The 13813-nt window shown below is 41.3% G+C and overlaps 2 protein-coding genes across 4 annotated transcripts; one reads left to right on the top strand and one right to left on the bottom strand.

Annotated features, from left to right (window-relative positions):
- Positions 1-409: 409 nt before the first annotated feature.
- Positions 410-1393, top strand: nkx3-1 (NK3 homeobox 1). The gene is made up of 2 exons (XM_076104875.1): positions 410-691; positions 993-1393. The coding sequence occupies exons 1-2, from the start codon at positions 499-501 to the stop codon at positions 1391-1393; spliced, it is 594 nt and encodes a 197-aa protein (XP_075960990.1). The 5' UTR covers positions 410-498.
- A 3942-nt stretch (positions 1394-5335) lies between these two features.
- On the bottom strand, positions 5336-13023 carry slc25a37 (solute carrier family 25 member 37). Of its 3 annotated transcripts, XM_076104874.1 has the most exons (5): positions 12480-12617; positions 11021-11146; positions 9143-9371; positions 8808-8864; positions 5336-8227 (listed from the first exon to the last, which is right to left on the bottom strand). In XM_076104874.1, the coding sequence occupies exons 3-5, from the start codon at positions 9363-9365 to the stop codon at positions 7698-7700; spliced, it is 810 nt and encodes a 269-aa protein (XP_075960989.1). In that variant the 5' UTR covers positions 9366-9371; positions 11021-11146; positions 12480-12617; the 3' UTR covers positions 5336-7697. The 3 variants fall into 3 exon arrangements, with proteins under 3 accessions (XP_075960989.1, XP_075960987.1, XP_075960988.1); XM_076104872.1 differs by lacking the exon at positions 11021-11146 and having other exon boundaries at positions 12480-13023; XM_076104873.1 differs by lacking the exons at positions 11021-11146; positions 12480-12617 and adding an exon at positions 9471-10553.
- Positions 13024-13813: the final 790 nt, after the last annotated feature.

The following is a 13813-nucleotide window of genomic DNA, read 5'->3' as shown; positions in this document are numbered from 1 at the left end:
ACTTAATATTAAAGACACCTCCCCCTCCAATAGGACCTTACGTTTGAATCTGTTGTTGACTGTATTAGTTTAGGTTTACTTTATGAACTCAAGACTTAGTGTATTGATACAATCTTTATTTAAAAAAAGGAATATAATCATATATGACAAAATGTGCATATTGTATAGATTAAAGTACATAAATTGTGCTTTTTGTTTTTATGAGCATTAGAATCATTGAAACACATCACGTGAAAATGTGCAAAACTTCTTTTAGATAAGACATTATCAATGTTTTTATCTCTAAAATTCCCATGCAAACAAATGAAACTTACTGAAATAGTTGGCTGCAGTATAGTTTGGCCCGCCTCCCTCACTTGCCGGTGCAGTCGGAGTAAACCCGCCCCTGTTCTTGTATAAATTCAGACCGTGTCAGTGTGTGAGGACACACACTGCTTCAACCACGTCCCCGGCTGTAGCCCTCTGCCACTGGGAGGCCTCCGATTTGTGGATTACTGGATGGAAATGTCTGACACGGTCAAACCTCTGACCTCCTTCCTCATAGAGGACATCCTCTCCGTTAAGGACGGCACAATATTTGATGGCAAACGCTGTTCACAGAAGATGGAAAGATATTCACAGTGGAAAGAAGCATCTGAAAAGTTGTCAGAGCAACTCTGCCCTCAGGGGACAGCATTTGGAGTGCAGACAGGTGAGATCCTGCAGGCTTTCAATAGCAGGAATGTAATGGTTAGACGACCCGGTGGATTGTGTCTATTAGACTTTGATTCGCAGAATAACGTTTTAGAAGATGGCATAAATCTGTGTGAGATAAATAATAGGTCTGTATCATCAAGTTGTGGCAATGTTATAAAAAAGTTTTAAATAATTGTTTTTTCCAAGAGTATGTTTCAGTGGCTGTTTACCTTTATAATGACCATGAACCTCCCCACAGCCGGACTACACCAAGCTGACTGTTAACAGAGTCTTCTTCATTTGTCTGTGCTTTATAGGGTCCCTGGACACATCCTGTCCCAGCACCTCAGAGTCCAGCAGTTTTTCCTCCCCGGGGAAACAGAAGCGCTCCAGAGCTGCGTTCACACACCTCCAAGTGCTTGAACTGGAGAATAAATTTAACCACCAGAAATACCTGTCTGCCCCAGAGAGGGCTCACCTGGCCAGCACCTTAAGACTAACCGAGACCCAAGTGAAAATCTGGTTTCAGAACCGCCGGTACAAGACGAAACGAAAGCAGCAAACATCAGAGTTCTGTAAGGACGTGTACAAAGCAGAGGAGCTGTGTCTGAGAGACGAGCTAGTCCGATCATCACTAATCACCTCCTTCTGCAAAGCCTACCAATGCAGACCCTACATCTGGGACTACACGGGCCCCTGGGGGCCCACGTTATGGTGAAAGTGAAATGATGTATGAAGCTATGACTTACTTTTAGTTTTCCTGATATTAAGGCTCACTATCAAAGTTGATTATTTGTTATTTTGGCATTTTATTCATACACATTCTAAAAGTTTCTTTGCTTTAAGAAAAATGACAAAATGACATGTCTTGTGGTAAGGGACACGATGTGGGATTGCATAATTAAACATTTGATCACTAATGTCAGTTGTAGCATTGTTGATGAATTCTTTATCAAACCATTGTAGTTACATTTGACTTTTCTTTACAGCTCGGTGTTAAAGAGTACAACGATACAGTAACTTATGGAGAAGAGCAAGTGTAACTAGCTCATTTGTCACATAACTAGTCGTACTTTCAGCAAACTTTAATCATTTTGTTGATATGTAGCTCAGTTTGCAGCTGGGTATTGACAGTCATACTATAATACTGACAATGTGAGCGATTCATACGGGAGACATTTAAACCATCTCTGTGGAGTTAAACTGTGATAATACAGCACATCTCCAGAAGACGATAAGAGCAGACAGAGATGAGGGTGTTATTGTAAATGAGGGCCAAAGAATGAGATCTGATTCCTTTAAAGAGCTCCTGACCTGATTACATGGAGATAAACTGACATCATGAGGAACGTTATGAAACGAAGAAACTGCAATTTCTGCTCTGAGACATTTAGTTTAAAATGACTGTGTGGTAATCAAATAAAAATCATGAACAGATTATTTCATAGAGAGATTATAGCGGTTTCAGTCAAAGACAATAGGAACAGATTGGAAAAGATATGAAAAACAAAACACGTGTTTCACAAAGAACATACAGTATAAAGACACATATAGCAAGTAAACAGTACTGCACTGTAACACATTCGAATTTTAAATGCACTGCAACTTTCCAATGTGTAATGCTCCCATTCTCTCTACTTGTGGCTGTGGAACATCTGTATAATCTGGTCATGTGGCAATTTTGCCATCAGTTTATAGGACATCCAACCACCTGCAGTTGTGTTAAAATGACACATCAGGGTTTGTATTTGAGCTGTCCTGCAACAGACAGATACTAAAGTAGATGTACTGTATCTTAAGAGTGTTCTGATATTATCCATGCCTTCAATATAGAGTGTTGCGTTCTTTTGTTACTGCATGGCCTCCTGTTGCCCACCACAGGTGAGGTCGCTGCCTCTTTCGTCACGAGGCTGAATGGAGTTTGAGTGGTAGTCGTTGTGTGTACAGCAGTTAAGATATTTACATGTTCTGTTTTTTTTTTTAAGGTTGAGTAAAACATGCAAATAAAAAAAGTATAAAAAATAAAATCATGCGTCACAACATGCTCACCATCCCTGCACATTACATCTCTATTTAATGGCTGAAATACTTTGAACTAAGAAGAGATTTCTATCATTTCTTCAAAGAAGAGTTCTACTCTACTGTATGAGTTTGTCTAGAACTATATTTTTTTTAAAAAAAGATGAATTGCAACAATGTGACCTAAGAAGTGACTATAGCTTCATGTAGGTTAGCATGCTGGGCTGATTAAGTAGAGTGCTGACACCAAAGTGTGAGCAGAGGACTGATGGAATTGATAGAGGGAGACTTGAGAGGTCTCACGCCGTCTGACTTTGTGAAGTTGCCCTCATGGGGATTAGTCTTATACCTGTGGCAACAAGTGTCATGACCTTGTTTTTCTTATTCCTCACTGTGATTCCTCTATCCTTTTAAATCGAATCTAGAAATTGATATGAGCCTAAATTGTACTATACTATTCAAATGAGCGAAAGTTGGACATATTGTGGCCTATCTATGAATGTAAGAAGCTAATCTTAATGATTTCCTTTAAGTGAGTTCTTATCACCGGCACCATTCATTCTAGGTCCTTGGAGTAAACAGGTAATTAGACATGAAGAGGGCAGATAGCATCTGTTTTGACGGCATTGAAAATCTGACAGTATCTCTCAGCGTCTCTCGGTGTCTCAGGCCGTTCACGAACTCGTTGATCAGATAAAGGAGCTTGTTGAAGGGTGAAGCTGAAGGTTAGGAGAGCTGTTATCATTTGCACTTGCCGTTGTAAAACCTGCACTTCCACTGGCTCAAAGGGACACGGTACATTGATTCACAAACACAGAAGACTTAAAAACAACATCCTCTTGTCTGTGTCCCTCTCTGGTTCAGGGAGTATCTCTAAATCTGTCTGTGCATTACCCGGATTAACTGGATTTGGCAAGTGAATGATGAAAAGCAGTGAGCAGGAGTGCATAACATTACTGCCTCCTCTCCTCTATAATTGGACCGTAGGTTTTGCCAGTTTGGCCACATAAATATTTTCTGTGATATGGAAATAAAGCAGGCAAATGCCAAGAAACACAGTGTTAAGTCTCGGCTCTCAAGAGTTGATCTTTTTTTTAGTTTTTTAGGGATCTGATTGTGAGGTGCAGTGTGGTCATGGAGCCGTCGTCGTGCTCTTCAAGGTGGCCAATGGTGCTTTGAAAAACAAGCAGATCTTCACAACAGATGAGGAGAAAAACCAAACCCCGACCACAAAGACGGCCTTTGTCACTGCTCCAATATGCCGTGACTGTCTGACAAATTTGTTGGGAGTTGATAAGGTTTAAAAGAGCCCTGATCTTTTCACATGGGAACACTCGTAAACTTCCTCGGACAGTGTAACTGGATCCCTCATGTTACGGTACCAGTAGAGCAGCTGCCTTTCTTCTTCCATAAGCAGATACACTGCTGCTTATCCGATGGTTAACATTGATTATGTGGCTGTGAACGGTGTGTGTGTGTGTGTGTGTGAGAGAGAGAGAGAAAGAGAGAAACAGGAGGAAGACTGGCAGACAGAGAGAGAAGAGTAATTTTCCAGTGTTCTTATCTGTGGGATAAAGATATAAAGTAGTGGGACAGTTTACTTCAGATTCAAACGATTAGAGATCAGTATGACAAGGAGAGAGGACATGGGCTGAGGGGGGGGGGGGGGGGGGGGCTCATTGTGCACTTCAGATAAACAACCTGCTCAGGGACAAGGGCGAAAACTAAACACATCAGGGACAACAACCTCACAGCAAGTGTACGTGTCCTCGTGCATGCTGGTTTGGAATAAAGCTCTGCACTGTCTCCATCTCAACGAAGGATCAGATCTGCCTTGTGTTTGTGTCATTACATGTAGGACACACGTGTGAAGTAGAGCAACAGTGCTGGACTGATTATGACATCAGCATGTGTATCCAAACACAGTGAAATCACAAGTCGACATCATCTCATACCTTTGAGGATTGTTCTCCGTGTCTGTGATGACAACCTGTAAATGATGCTACACCGCCCTCTGCTGGAGCTGTAGGACTCCGGCAGGAGACACACTGTACTGGTATGTAAAGGGTTGGTTCTCACAAATTTGTTCACATTTCTAAATATTTCACCTTAAAATGTGTCTTCCTTATGAAACTCTTCATCCGTCACAAACTGGCTCAATGCATGTGACAAGGAGAGGAGAACTCCTAGTAAAAGTGCTAAGTAAGTGTTTTTATTAGAGATAAACAAACATGTGCAGAAGATGAGCACTGTGGGTGGAGCGTATGAATGAGTTGGTGGAGGCCTAAACAGGTGCACCAAGTTAAGAAAGGAAGAGGTCATAACTGCATTCATGTTAATGGCTTTCACTCTTTTAAAATTAGTACTAATTCAAACTGTATTTTACTTGTGACAAAGGATTAATTTATCTCAACAGCAGTTGGACTCAGTGTTGTTTCTTCTTCAGGTAGAAATATAGCTACACTGGAAAGGTGGTACTTTCAACTAAAGCCTCATTAACTTGTAAAGCTCGTGTATTTTCATGCAGAAAGAATAAAAACAAAGCACCATCTTCAGAAGCACTTAAAAGACTGAGGCGGGACATAGAACAACAAAGCAAATACTCATTCAGTTCAGAGACAAAACACACAAAATCACAGCATTCCTCACTTGCATGTTTATTTCAGCTCCAGTGTTACATACTGTAGCAGCATTATCACAATCATTTCATATTAGCATGGTCATACTTCCCAGCATTCCTGTTCTGGAGATGGCTCTCTCTCAAAAACCATCCCAAGTATTTGTGCGTACTAAAACTATTTACATAATGAAAATCCCCACGTAGAACATCAGCCATCCTGTCTCCTTTAAAATGTAAGCATCTATTAGAAACACTACTTTGACACGTTAAAAGTACAGTACAGGACAAAAGTGTTGCAACACAGTTTGGGAATTATGATTCACTATTATGAATCACCACTCCAAGGGAAGGAAAAGCACTAATCTGACTGGCTTCATTTTACTTTTGTTCATCAAATGATTCACTTAATATCAGGAGGGGAGTTTTGTCAACAGACCCGACTGAACAAAAATGAACACATCGTGGGCAACAAACTGTGGTTACACTTCGATTAGAATAACACATCATGAATCGATGCTAATTGAGACATTTTTATATTCAAGCTGAGAAAACGGCTCATCCATTCATGCGAGATCCAAAACAAGTAGTGAGTATAAAAAGAAGATTAAAAAAAAAAAAATAAAAAATAGGTCATCGTGTAATTTTCCAAACATATTGAAAACCTTCCAAAATAACATACATACTGCTTTTTCTCAAGTACTTAGGAGTCAATGAAATATTTTAAAAAGGGGAATAAGGAAATGCTGAGGCAGAAAATCCTTTCCCGACAATAAGCCTCGAGAGGATTTAGAATTTAAGTGATTAAGCAACTGAACACTACTCTGGTTGGAAACTATGCAGCTAAAAAGGTGGCGTGACAATTCAAGCAGGCAGGCAAATAGCATTGTAATTACAGGTTAAAAGTAAGATGCATAGAACACAATGCACGTCTTTGGTATAGTCGCAATTAGCGCGCTGTACAAGCACAAAGAATCTGCTGAGGGTTTGTGAGACCACTGGAATCTGACCAACTCTCTGAACTTTAACCAAAAAGGGGGAAAAACAAAACCTCCATAATTAAAAACAAATAAATCTAACTGCTTGCTGGATAACATCAATATCTGGAGGAATGTCTTGACGACTGAATGGAAAGTATTCCAGAGGTTGGAGAGCGCAGAGAGCACACAGGAAATGTGAAACCACAACAGGATGAGTGACAATAAAAGAACAAGCATTGCCTGCTCACCAGCTGATCAGTCACCGGTCTCATGGAGATCACCCAGTTAAAAGTTACGATGTTACATTTTGGATCACAGAAAGTCTGCACTTAAAAGCTCCAGTCATACTGTAAAAATAGTTAATATATATAATGTACGACCTTGAGGTTCATGGTCAATGTGACACACGTAAACAAAAGCAGGCCAGTCGAAAGCTCAACGTCACACCGGTACAAATAAACGTCAGGGTTGAGACATGGACAACATCACAAGTAACGGCCGCATTTGATCCACCTTTGGACCGTTTCTCAGAAAAAGTCACGGTCACCCTCACCCGAACACGTATCATCAAGCTGCCGTCTCTCTACAACGGGTACGATTCTTTAAATGGGACGATTACTGAGCAGGATTCAGGAGCAACGGTTGGTTAACTGGACTACTGCTGCCTGCGCCCCGTGATACTGACAGAGAGAAAGAGGGTCTCTCATTAGGAAACAACGCCGTTTTGCACTTTAAGCAAAATGATATAAACACAAAAATAGGAGTGCGGAGATTAAGCACCTCAGTCATGACATAAAGAGCCACTATAAGACTTGATCTTATTTCAGAATAAAAACGGTTCTTTGCTAGAAAAATGTTCTCTGTGAAAAACCAGAGGGCAAAAAGAAAAACTGGTGAAGCAGCGTTTAATATTCATGAGGCACTTTGGAAAGTGCAACTGCTGTGGAGTGAAAATGAGGAATGTGTTGTGAATGCCTGTTCTTTTTTTTTTTTTTTATAAATTCACAATGAAAAAGAAACAAACAAACAGCATTGTGTTTCCTCCACATCCGTAAAATATAAGCCTCTGAAAGCTAACAAAATAAATAAAAAGATTCAACATTGAGAACTATGAACATCACTCAAGACAACTTGATCTCCTCACGGCCTCCACGTGTAGAAGACAGTATGGAGAGTGGTAGTTCATGAGTTTGTGGGGTGGAGGAGGAAGAAGAGGACCGTTCAACTCTTCCTCGTGTTTCTGTCCTTTTAAGAATACTAATCTCAGCTGCATAATCCTGGTTGAGCAACATCCTAACTTGAAACACACAAATATTTAGGTGAGGGAACAACAAGGGAAGCCATTGTCTGCCACTCCTTCAGCGAGACAATAAGTGATGATATTTCCTCAAACAGCACACTTTCCATTACATGGGTCGAGGTCCCGCCTCCTGTTCACGCTTCTGCTTAGTCAGGAAGTACTTGAAGAACTCGTACACTGACCAGGCGATGGCAGTGGAGGGCATCTGGTATATAACCCGAGCTTGGGCCCCTTTGAAGAAGGCCGCTAGGCCACCGAGCCGGTACACTGTCCTGAAGGCATTAGCCATTCCCGATAAGTGGCCGCTGATCTTCATGGAGTTAAGCGCTACATTCTCTTGAGTGTTGAGCAGAGTTTTACAAACGTCGAGTGGAGTGGTTATGGCTGCGGAAATGGCTCCCGCTGCTGCTCCCGACACTATGTGGCTGCTGGGGTGGTAAAGTCTGTGAGGGTTCAGCTGCTCCTGCATCAGCTCGTAGATGATGAAGTGAGCGGCCTGGAAAGGGATGTTCATGGTCAGCTGTGTGCTGTAGCTGCGGTAGAAGGCGCCCAAACCCTCAGTGCGCGTCACTGTTTGGAGACAGTCCACAAGTCCTCGGTATGGCGAGTTGTACATTTGCATCCTCTGCTTTACCACTGAGCCACGGAAAGACACGAGCAACCGCGTTAGCATGATCCATCACATACAACTTTATACTTTAGTCAAGTAATGATCTTGAAGAAGTCACTTTTGCCGAATGCGGAAACAATGAGGTAACTGAGCCTATGGCCCACTGTGATTCTAAAGGTTATGGCCGGGATTATTTTGTATTTTTAATTCCTGTCAATGTGTCCCATGAAAACAAACCCAACAATGCATCTGTTTGTTTGTGTGACCTCCCCTGACTGTGGCCAATTTATTGTTGCTGAATTCTTTAAAAACAGGCCACACATGTATAGATTCATTTTTAAATAAGTCCAGATAATTTCGTTAAACAGCTGCGCAATGTTTTACTCAACTCAAACAGGAGGAAAATGGCGCATTTGCTGTGGACTATTTTCTGCTGAGGATTAATCTACATACAAAGTATATGGGGTATTGGAAACACAGATAATACTTGTTTCGTTCACTGAAGGGTTTGTTCTTTTCATGGGATTTGTTGACAACAGGGAAATCATTTAAGTTAAACAACTTTTTCCATTAAAAGTGCAAGAAAGAACCTTTTATTTTTCTTACCTTCAGCTGGGTTCATGATGGCATCATGGAGAACAGTGGCCACACTACCCGCCAAACCTGTAAGTACATGAACATATCTGTCAGGTCTTAAATTAATGAAAATATCAATGTTCACTAGAGGTCGGGGTGATTCACCAATTTTTCATGCTGTTTAAATGCTAAAACACACTGCATATCCCAGATAGCATGTTTGATTTTTTTCATATTTCAAATATGGCTTTATAACTCCTTATGTAAACAAGATATGGCATTAAAATGATGTATCCTTGTTGCGTAGCCTAGTGTGAAAGCCGTTGGATCACTCGATTGTAGTACTGTGTTGGTGGAACACGTACCATTGGCCAAATGGCTGTTGCCTCCACTCTGCATGACGTCACTTAGAGAGCGTTTGACCCGCTCGTAGCAGGCAAAGTAGAGCGCGTGTGCGGGCCCCGCTCCCATCATGGTGATGTTGAGGCCCCTCAGCGGTCTGAAGACCCCCTCAGTCTGGATGATCCTTTTCAGAGCCTGGTACACACCCCGGTACTGTGCATTCGGGTCTGGCTGCAGACTCTGCATCCTTGTCTGAAAAGAATAAAAGAGATTTTTAAACCATTGTTCATCATTTAAAGCTAACTGAACGCTCTGCGTGAATGAGACTCTAAGTGGCTTTAAAGTGCGCACCTGTAAGCCAACGAATGATTGATGCATTGTTCCCGCTCGGGCCGTCACATTGTTCTGACATTAAGTGTGGGAGGCTGGTGTGGGAGGCTGTGGCAGCTCTTTGTTTGACTCAACCATGCCAAGTTATCTGGACACCACAAAGCATGTTTGTATTTGCAAAGAGATCTGGGGCCGGCTAGGCTACGTCTATCTCCTGCAGCATGTTTCCTTCCTCTGGCTTAACAATAAAATATCTCTTTCATTTCCGTTTGATCCAGATTTTGGTACTTGGGGCACACAGAACTTTGGTAGCACGGTTAATATTTTAAGTCAGCGTGGCTGAATTTATGCAAAAGCGTGATTCTCTTTTTTTAAAGGCCAACGGAGAGATACAGTTGTTTAAAGACTTACGATATCAGTTTGCTCTCAAGATAATCTGAAGGGCAAATTATTCTGGGCGAGTAGAAAGCGAGCCGCAGGCCGTTCAAACTGTACCACAGGACCGGGCTCTTCTATAGTGATAACTATATGACGACCAAACGCCTAATACTCAAAGTGTATGAACAGATAGTGAAGTTATAGTTCGGTTTAACCCTCTGAAATTAGGTTAAAATTTGTTATGGTCTGCGAAAAGATGTGAACACTAGAGAAAAATGGTGTTCATTTATCAACACAGAATGACTACTGGCCTGGCCCAGATATCTCATTATCAGACTGTTTACTCTCTCGTACTGATAACAGTATTGGTTTTAAACAGTTGGGCTGTATCCACACTGTGGTGAAGTCTGTCACATGCAACAAGTATCTGTGTTTGTCCAACGAAAACAAATCGTACTTTCGTAAAAACATTTTACGATCACACGGACCGCACCAACGAGAGAGTGCAGCAATTTAAAAAGTGAATCAAAATGCTGAGTCAACAACATTAAGTGTGTTCAGATTTGGACGTGAAGGAAGCTGTGGTCTAACATGGAACTTTAAGGAACCGTTAAGACAGAAGATGAAACGTAGTGAGAAACTATTAGTCCAGCAGTTTAGGGTCTAACTTTAGAACAAGCATGCAGAATAGATCCTTAAGTTTCAACAGTAATCAAATAATAGGACTAAACATGAGCACTGTCTGCATATAAATACATCATCTATACAATTGTCCACCTAACAATCATTTAAGCACAATACTAAAAAAAGGAAACGCCCCCCCCCCCCCATCTATTACATCACACAGCTTCAGCGGTCCTGGCTCTGTGGCGGTTTTCTAATCAACAGAAGAGGAGCAGCACACACACACACACACACACACACACCCTTCACTGCAGGAGGCTGATTCCAAATGTGCACAACAGCGATAAGATCCCACATATTGTACTTGTGGGAGGTTGAAACATACCGGTTGAAAGGTTCAGTGGAGAGTGTTACAAGTATCCACTAAAGCAAGTCGTAGTAAACCGACGTTCTCGACCTCGAGCTTGATGTGAGACCAACTCGTTACTTTAACCAAACTTACCGTGGAAATAAATTAGTCATTTTACATAAATTCAAAAACAGGTTCTTTGTCAACTCCAGACACTCACTGATGAAAGTGAACGAGCGCCTCCAGCTGAAAGGTGCTTGTGTAAGAGTAGAAACCCGGAGAGGAAACAGCAGCAGCGGTTTGTGTAATCGAGACACGCGAGGGTTCATTTGGAAAGACTACGACACTGAAACAATGAGGACATAATGTAATTTATTTTTCTTGCAGTTTGTTAATGAAGTCGTCTGTGCCACAACAAGATGAAGATTATCAAAACTACATTGTTGGACAGAAACAGCTGAGCAGAAGAGGAGGATTGTTGGGGCAAAGTTCACATTCAAACCAACAGTTTGTGATTTACTTTACAGACACAAGCTCAAAGCTAGACATTCATTTAACTCAGCTTCTGAACATGAACTTCAACATTGGCCTTTAACCCAAAGATGGCACTCATTGATGAACAAAAAAACAACAACACATAAAAAGTGCTGACGTTAAGAGGGAGTGATGATCTCTGGTCCAACAATTAGACATTCACAGAGCATCACCTAAATGTATGAATGACTTTAAACCAATTTTGAGAGGTTTGTTTTAACAAGAATGAGCTCAAAGTAAAAATATATGCTATGAATAAATAAATATGCTCATATTATGCACATATGCTATATGTATGTGCACTTTACTATTTGCAATATCTCCTTGGATAAAATTCATTTTGTTGTATTTGCAACAACAATGAATTAAGTTAAATATAATACAATAAATAAATGTCAAAGTGAATAGATTGAGACCATCTAACATATTCTCGGTTAGATCTGGTTATGTTGGACATTTCAACAGGGACACAGTTAACTTTCGTTAATTGGTCAATCAATTAGTGCTCACAGGAGAAGACTTTGTAGCTGCACTAACATACATTAGTTACATAGTTTTGCAACATTTTGACAATGAATTGAAGACAACGTTGAGTTTTGACACATTTTGACATATTTTGCAGCCAAACGAGGTGCTTGACCTTCGCTTACCCTACGCATGTGTAGGGTGAGTCTGGATAACTCATGTCGTAACATTTATTACCTAAAAACTAAAGAAACACAGGAGAGCATGGACACGTTTCTACACACAGCCAAACGAGCTCAAAGTGAGGAGACCTTTGCTCTGACCTCGCTGAAATGCGAGTACATTCAGGTGACACTGGACCTTCAGCTCAGCTACGTTAGCAAAGTTAAACAGTTACATCGCGAGAGAAGCTACACCTGTAAATACATGCCCGGTGTAGCTGCAGGAGCACGTGGTGTTTTTAATTAAAGTAGCATCACCCTGCTCAACTAGTTTGTTCAGTAGGCTGTGGAGCCTTCATTAGCTAACACCGAGGCTAACCAAGGCTGGGCAGGTTGAACACTTTATGGCTAATGTTCGTTAGCACGCAATAGCACGCTTGTCTTTAGAGTTAGCAGCGTAGTGTGTGGTTGTTAGTGAACGAGCCGTATGCGTGTGAGCCGCCTCTGTGTTTGCGTTACCTTGACAGAGTCCACCGGGTACATCACCGTGTGCTCCAGGACGCCCGCCACGGCTCCTGCTGTCATGTGGGTCCCCACTGAGACATGAGGTGGCAGGCTCTCGTACTCTCCGACGCTATCATCGTCTTTGCTTTTCACCTGCGACATCTCCAGCGACGCCACCACAGGATCCGAGCTCAGCTCCATGCGTGGAGAAGCGCGCGCGCTCTCTCTCTCTCTCTAGCTCTCTCTCCCTCCTCTGTCTTCCACAACGAGATAGCGCGCTCAGTCAGAGAGGTGTCGGCGGCGTGGACAACCACAACACCATCTCTACTTACGGGACTTCCAGCGCCCGTGTGACGTCGACAGCTGGGAGGCGTGGCTACTGTGACAGTGGACCAATCGGTTCGCGGCTCCTCAACAATAGGGCGGGCTCTTGGTTGAAGGCGACCAATGAAAAGTTTCCGTGGTGGACTGCGCTGCCGTGTATCCCTGCTCGTGTCTGTTTTTGAATGGGTTTGACAGAAGGGTAATCGCAGTGGTCCTTCTTGAATAGATTAGTAGGTTTGGTCTCCTTATCACGCGACATCTGTTTGTGTTATTACTATAGATAACTCGTGCAGCTCTCGTACCAGTGGTGAACGTACTATTCAGATCCACAGGTAGCATAGTTTTACACAAGTACAGTACATACATATTGACATCAGATAGTTCTCATAGGCTAAGTGTTCATTATGCAGGGAGGCCCCGTTCCAGAGAGCCAAATTCTTAATATATTGGATTATTTTTTACTGATTTATTAACATATAAGCATTTATTTAATGCTGTTATTGATCGAGGTGAATCCCATACTTACTACTTTGTATATTGTCTGATTATCAAGAACATTGCATCATATTTTATTGACTGATCATATGTATTGTAAATAAAAATCTGAAAGACTTGCAAAGTAACTTCTGAAATACACATGGGGGCGCAACAAGTATAACATCTTCATCTGAAATTCAGTACAAAGATAATGATAATAATAATAATAATAATAATAATAATAATAGTATTTGTATAGTTCTTTTCAAGCTGGGAGCACAATGTGCTTTCCATAGACAGCATAAAAAGAAAAAAAAGAGATTAAAATGATCGATTGAGGGAAAAATAGAAGTAGCGAAAGGGAACATTTCTTACTTTTGAATAATTATTTTATTAGTTATTTCCTCTTCTGGATACTTTACTTTCTAGATCAAAAAAAAAGTATCAAAAGTATTCCATTCAAGAAGGTAAAATGAATAAAGAGAGCTTGCATAACAACGTTACCCTCTTAAGTTTGAACATACTGATCTGCACACATCAACCTTACT

The sequence above is a fragment of the Anarhichas minor genome, unplaced genomic scaffold (genome assembly GCF_050575085.1).
Source record: "Anarhichas minor isolate MPS153535 unplaced genomic scaffold, ASM5057508v1 ptg000030l, whole genome shotgun sequence".
Taxonomy (NCBI): Eukaryota; Metazoa; Chordata; class Actinopteri; order Perciformes; family Anarhichadidae; genus Anarhichas; species Anarhichas minor.
The sequence above is the reverse complement of the archived record's forward strand: the minus strand, read 5'-3'. Positions and strand labels throughout refer to the sequence as shown.